Source organism: Gossypium raimondii, chromosome 4 (assembly GCF_025698545.1).
Source record: "Gossypium raimondii isolate GPD5lz chromosome 4, ASM2569854v1, whole genome shotgun sequence".
Classification (NCBI taxonomy): Eukaryota; Viridiplantae; Streptophyta; class Magnoliopsida; order Malvales; family Malvaceae; genus Gossypium; species Gossypium raimondii.
Window position 1 is genome coordinate 1,837,643 of NC_068568.1, and position 6,583 is coordinate 1,844,225.

At 42.4% G+C, this 6,583-nt stretch overlaps 1 protein-coding gene across 1 annotated transcript; it reads left to right on the plus strand.

Moving 5' to 3' along the window:
- Window positions 1–635: 635 nt before the first annotated feature.
- Window positions 636–4,275, plus strand: LOC105780047 (transposon Tf2-1 polyprotein). Its single transcript, XM_052629870.1, is given in 2 exon segments — window positions 636–1,030; window positions 1,167–4,275. Coding segments are annotated over 2 exon segments (3,504 nt in total).
- The last annotated feature ends 2,308 nt before the right edge of the window (window positions 4,276–6,583 follow it).

Genomic DNA, 6,583 nt, shown 5'->3' on the forward strand with positions numbered 1-6,583 from the left:
ATGGGTTGCGCGTCGGTGCTCGCAACCATGACAAACTGGTGCGATCCATCGTGTTCGAGGGAGGTCATTTAGCCCAACCAAACTGGCCCAACCAAACTGGCCCGGTGATTGGAGAGATTAAAAGCCCATCTCAACAGCCTGATAGAAATGGGAAGTGTTCTAGAAGATATAATTATGAAATCTTAGAGTTCTATTTGTATATAGCTGGTTATGTAAGCTTAGAGTTCTAATTGTATTCAGCTTTTAATTATAGCTATTGATATACTGTGAGACTCAACTATAAATAGAGACCTCTTTGCTCATTGTAGATTCATTGAGTTATTAATAAGAATTTTGAGAGTATTCACTCAAACTTTTCTCTCAAGTGTTCTTGCTTTTGTTCATCTTTCAAGGCTCGTTCTTACTTCGTTCTTCTGCTTTGTTCTTCGTGAAAATCTTAAGGAATTCTATTGATCCTTTATTGTTTGCAGTGAAGTTGACTTGGGCGTTTTCTTCTTTGAATCTTTTTTGTTACAAGTTAGGTGACTTAGGCGTTTTAAGCAGAGAAACTGCCTAAGGCCGCACGGATCGCGTGGGAAAACTCTAAGTTCGTGACAGTTGGTATCCGAGCTAAGGTTCGAAGCCACCGTTGAAAGATGTCAAAAGAAGTTGAGGGAATGGAGACCCGTGGGAGGGCTAGGAAAGCCAGTCGCTCAAGGGACATATTGTCAGCTTTAGAGGATCGCGTCGTCACTCTCGAGAGTTCAATGGGGGATATCAAGGAGAGGGTTGAAGATGTTGATGATAGGCTCCATGATGGACTGCAGTCCATGCAGGAGCAGCTTAAAGAGTATGTGACGGACAATATGAAACAGTTGACTGGTAGAGATGATGCCATTGAGGCTATGGTGGTGGCCTTGAAGGGAGAGATTGCGGAGCTCAAGGGTGAACTCACAATCTACAAGGTTGCCTTGGGCAATGGTGGGTTAGCGGCTGCCGCACCCAAGCCCAATATTGATGTTCCCAAGCCCAAAGAGTTTAAGGGAACAAGGTCCGCAAGAGATGTGGACAACTTTTTGTGGGGAATCGAGCAATACTTCTGTGCCAAAGGCATCACGGAGGATGTCACTAAGGTAACTCACTGCGATGTATTTATCTGATGTTGCTTTGTTGTGGTGGCGTCGTAGGTCCACTGATGTGAGACGTGGTGGGTCTGAAATCGAAACATGGGAGGAGTTTCGATGTGAGTTCAAAGCACAGTTTTACCCAGAGTATGCCGAGGATGAGGCTCGGGCAAGGTTGCATCGGCTTGCGCAACAAGGCACTGTGAGGGAGTATGTACAGGAGTTTAGCGAGCTTATGCTCCAAATCTCAGATATGGAGGAGAAAGAGGCATTCTTTTCCTTTATGGACGGATTAAAACCGTGGCGAAGCAAGAGTTGCAGTAGAGGAGTTCAAGAACTCACCAAGGCTATGTCGATGAGAGAATCACTTCTTGAATTTGGTGGGAGGAAAGACAATTCCAATTCTTCTAAACCCAGATTAAAGGGTAATAGTGGGGGAGATAAAGAAAGGCCCACTAGGAACGACGATGGTAAGAAATCTTGGGACAAGAGAAAGAGTGGGCCTATAAGGTGCTTCCACTGTGAGGGTCCACATATGATCAAGGACTGTCCAAAGAAGGCCGCTCTCAAGGCTATGGAAGCAAAGGGGGAGTTCGATGTGGAGGATAACAACCTTGGATCGATACTAGGGGGTGTCGAAGATAGAATGAGCCATGGTTTGATGTTTGTAGATATCATTGTGGCCGGCAGAAAATTGAATGCGCTCGTTGACACAGGCGCTTCTGATTTATTCATGTCTGAGGAGGCTGCTTGTAAACTGGGCCTCAAGATAGATAATGAAGGGGGTCGGATCAAAACAGTGAACTCGGAAAGTATTCCAATCAAGGGGGTTGCAAAGGGAGTGGATCTTCAGCTCGGCAATTGGTCAGGGAAGGCATCCATTAAGGTAATACCACTTGATGACTATGATTTTGTGGTGGGACTAAGCTTCCTTGATCAGGTTAAAGCTCTTATTGCCTCTTCGAGCAATTACATGGTGATTTCAGATGCGAAACATCAATGCATGGTGAAAGTGACAAGGAAGAGAAGCTTTGAGGGAAAAACACTATCAGCAATTCAGTTTGCTAAAGGTGTACGGAGAAATGAAGTCTCATATTTAGCCACCTTGAAGATCGAAGAGACCGCTGAGTCTGTTAGTGAGATCCCGAAAGAAGTGGGACAATTGCTACAATCATTTCGAGATGTAATGCCTGCTCAGTTGCCAAAAAGTTTGCCACCCAAGAGGGAGGTGGACCACAAAATCGAGTTAGTATCCAATGTGGTGCCGCCAGCAAGGGCCCCCTATCGTATGTCTCCGCCAGAATTAGAAGAGTTGCGGAAACAATTGAAGGAACTTTTGGATGCGGGATTCATTAGACCATCTAAATCCCCATATGGTGCGCCAGTGTTGTTCCAAAAGAAACACGATGGGTCCTTGAGAATGTGCATCGATTATCGAGCTCTAAACAAGATCACCGTGAAGAATAGGTATCCTATTCCTCTTATCGCAGATTTGTTCGATCAGCTTGGTAGTGCAAGATGGTTTACCAAGTTAGATTTGAGATCGGGGTATCATCAAGTTCGGATAGTCGAGGGGGACGAACCAAAGACAGCTTGTGTGACACGGTACGGTTCGTATGAGTTCCTTATGATGCCTTTCGGACTCACGAATGCTCCAGCTACATTCTGCACCCTAATGAATAAGGTACTTCAACCCTTTCTTGATCGTTTTGTGGTTGTTTACCTTGACGATATTGTGGTCTATAGCAAGTCGCTTGAAGAGCACGTAAGACACTTGAGGGAGGTGTTCCAGACTTTGAGGGAAAATGAGCTGTTCGTTAAGGAGGAGAAATGCTCATTTGCCCAACAAGAGGTGTCATTCTTAGGCCACATTGTGGGAGGCGGTAAGATCCGAATGGATAAAAATAAGATTCGAGCCATTTCAGAGTGGGAGCCTCCAACCAAGGTAACAGAGTTGAGATCTTTCCTTAGATTGGCAAATTACTATATCCGCTTTGTCGAAGGGTACTCCAAAATTACCACTCCCTTGACGGACATGTTGAAGAAGGGGAAGGTATGGGATTGGAATCCAGAATGTGAGAAGGCCTTCAACCAATTGAAGCAAGAAATGACGAGGGAGCCCGTACTTGTCTTGCCGGATTTTATGAAGCCTTACGAGGTACGTACAGATGCATCAGATTATGCTATTGGGGGAGTAATGATGCAAGATGGACACCCAATCGCTTTCGAGAGTCGAAAGCTTAACGAGACGGAACGTAGATATACGGTCCAAGAGAAAGAGATGACTGCGGTAGTACACTGCTTGCGCACATGGAGACATTATTTATTGGGTTCCAGGTTCGTGGTTCTTACCGACAATGTTGCCAATAGTTACTTCCTAACCCAGAAAAAGTTGTCTCCCAAGTAGGCTCGTTGGCAGGTTTTACTAGCAGAGTTTGATTTCACAATGGAATATAAACCAGGAAGTGCCAACAATGTTGCTGATACACTTAGTCGAAAGATAGAATTCGCAGCAATCAGTCAACCTGATGGCTCTTTGTTGGAACGCATTCGAGAGGGATTGTCCCATGATCCTACGGCCAAAAATTTGATTGAGCTTGCCAAGGAGGGAAAAACAAGAAGATTTTGGCTTGATGGGGAGCTAGTATACACTCATGGACACCGCCTCTATGTGCCCCATTATGGGAAACTCCGTAAGGAAGTCATGAAGGAATGTCATGACTCGAAATGGGCAGGCCATCCAGGGATGCATCGCATTTTGGCCCTTTTGGAGGATCGCTATTATTGGCCTCACATGGGTGTTGATGTGGAAACCTATGTGAAAACTTGTCTAGTGTGCCAACAAGACAAGGTTGAGTTAAAGACTCCAGCCGGCTTGTTTCAACCCCTGCCAGTCCCAGAAAGGCCATGGGAGAGTTTATCCATGGATTTTATTATTGGTTTGCCTAAGTCTGACGGGTTTGCTAGTATTCTTGTTGTGGTGGACAGGTTTTCAAAGTATGCGACTTTTATTCCGGCGACCAAAGAGTGCCCTGCTGAGGAAGCAGCTCGGTTATTCCTTAGACACGTGGTGAAATATTGGGGAGTGCCACTATCTATTATCAGCGATCGAGATGGTCGATTCTTTATCGATTACGGGACGGAGTTGTTCAAGTCAATGGGCTCGATTTGAACTTCTCCACGAGCATGCATCCACAAACCGATGGGCAAACCGAACGAGTAAATGCCTTTGTTGAGACGTATCTTGACACTATGTGAGTGCCACACAAAGGATTGGCCAAAGTTCTTTGGATGTGGCCCAATTTTCATATAACTTGCAATGAAGTGGGGCCACGAATCAAAGTCCATTTGAAATAGTGACGGGTCAATGACCACTCACACCCAACATTGTTGTGACCCATTACACAGACCAAATCCGTGACCTATAGATTCGCAAAAGATTGGCAAGAGAAGAATGACTTGGCTAGAGCTTGTTTACACAAGGTAAGTAAGCGTAGCAAGAAGTGGGCCGATCGAACCGAAGGATGTACAATTTCAAGTGGGTGACTCATCCTTGCTAAACTACACTTGATTTTACGATATACTGGTTTGCACAAGGGTCTTGTGCGAAGGTATGAAGGGCCGTTTAAAGTTGTGAAGAGAGTGGGCAAGGTGGCCTACAAGCTGGAGTTGCCACCAAAACTTAAAGTACACCCAGTCTTCCATGTAAGCATGCTTAAGCCGTTTCATGAGGATCAAGAAGATCCGAATTGAGGCAAGTCCGAACGAGCACCGATGGGGTAAAAGTCTCGTATGATCGTGAAGTAGAAAACATTAAGGCGATCGGGTAATTAGACGAAAGTACCACCGACCACAAAGATGAGTACTTAGTTCGATGGAAGGACTTCGATAGCGAAGCAAGTTGGGAACCTGCTGAGGCATTGTGGCAGTTCCAAGGGAAGATTGACCAGTTCCATAAGGAGGATGCGACGAGGGTGTCGCTAGAACAAGTGGGGGAGAATGTCATGGGTTGCGCATCGGTGCTCGCAACCATGACAAGCAAGTGCGATCCATCGTGTTCGAGGAGGTCATTTAGCCCAACCAAACCGGCCCAACCAAAGCGGCCCGGTGATTGAGAGATTAAAGCCCATCTCAACACTGATAGAAATGGGAAGTGTTCTAGAAGACATAATTATGGAATCTTAGAGTTCTATTTGTATATAGCTGGTTATGTAAGCTTAGAGTTCTAATTGTATTCAGCTTTTAATTATAGCTATTGATATACTGTGAGGCTCAACTATAAATAGAGACCTCTTTGCTCATTGTAGATTCATTGAGTTATTAATAAGAATTTTGAGAGTATTCACTCAAACTTTTCTCTCAAGTGTTCTTGCTTTTGTTCATCTTTCAAGGCTCGTTCTTACTTCGTTCTTCTCATTGTTCTTCGTGAAAATCTTAAGGAATTCTATTGAATCCTTTATTGTTGCGAGTGAAGTTGACTTGGGCGTTTTTGCTGCTGAATCTTTTTTTGTTACAAGTTAGGCTGACTTAGGCGTTTTAAGCAGAGAAACTGCCTAAGGCCGCACGGATCGCGTGGGAAAACTCTAAGTCCGTGACATAGGGACGGACATATAAAGGAGAACTGTCCCATGTTGATTATGTTTTTATTTTATTTTTATATTTTCAATCAAATTTAGCTAATAAATTTTTTGTTCATCTTTTTAAGTGAAAGGTTTACAAAGAAAAGCAAAATTGTATAAAAAAATTAAATTATACAATGTGTAAATATTGAGGGTTACATTTTTTAAAATCAAGACTAAATTAACACAATATGTAAATGGTGAGTGTTAAAGTTGTCATTATGCCAATTTTAAAATTGCCACCGTTAGCTTGCTAGTGACCAAAAAGAAAAAATTGAATAGTTTAGTAACCATTTTGTAATTTTTCTTAATTTGTTGATTAAAAATAAAATTTACTAATAATTAAGTGACTATTTTATAACTTTTCATAGTTCAGTAATAGAAAACATATTTACTAATAGTTAAGTGACTATAACATAATTTATTTTTTTGATTAAAAATTGTTTTAACTTGAAAAAAATCAGTTTCAAAGCAATACTAATAAACAAAACTTTAACCTCTTTCTCCCATGGAGGACAACGATATTGAGAGCAACAATGGAGCTGGTCATGAGGGTTAAAGCCAATACTTTACCCAAGGTTTCTAGAAAACAAATAGTCACAAGTATTATGTAAAAATAATAAATTGACAAAGTTACTAATCTGTTGGTTTAAGCCCATTTAATCATCAATTAGTCTAGAGATTGCATGATTAGGCTATTGACTTGGAAGAAGATATAAGAAGCCAGTGAAAGATGGAGCAAATTATACAACTATATGCACAAAAGCAAAAGAGCCCTATGGTACAAAGAGAACGAAAGAGTAGTGCTAAATCTTTTACATGATGGAAGGTGCTTAATTTAAATACTTTAGCATTACTCTT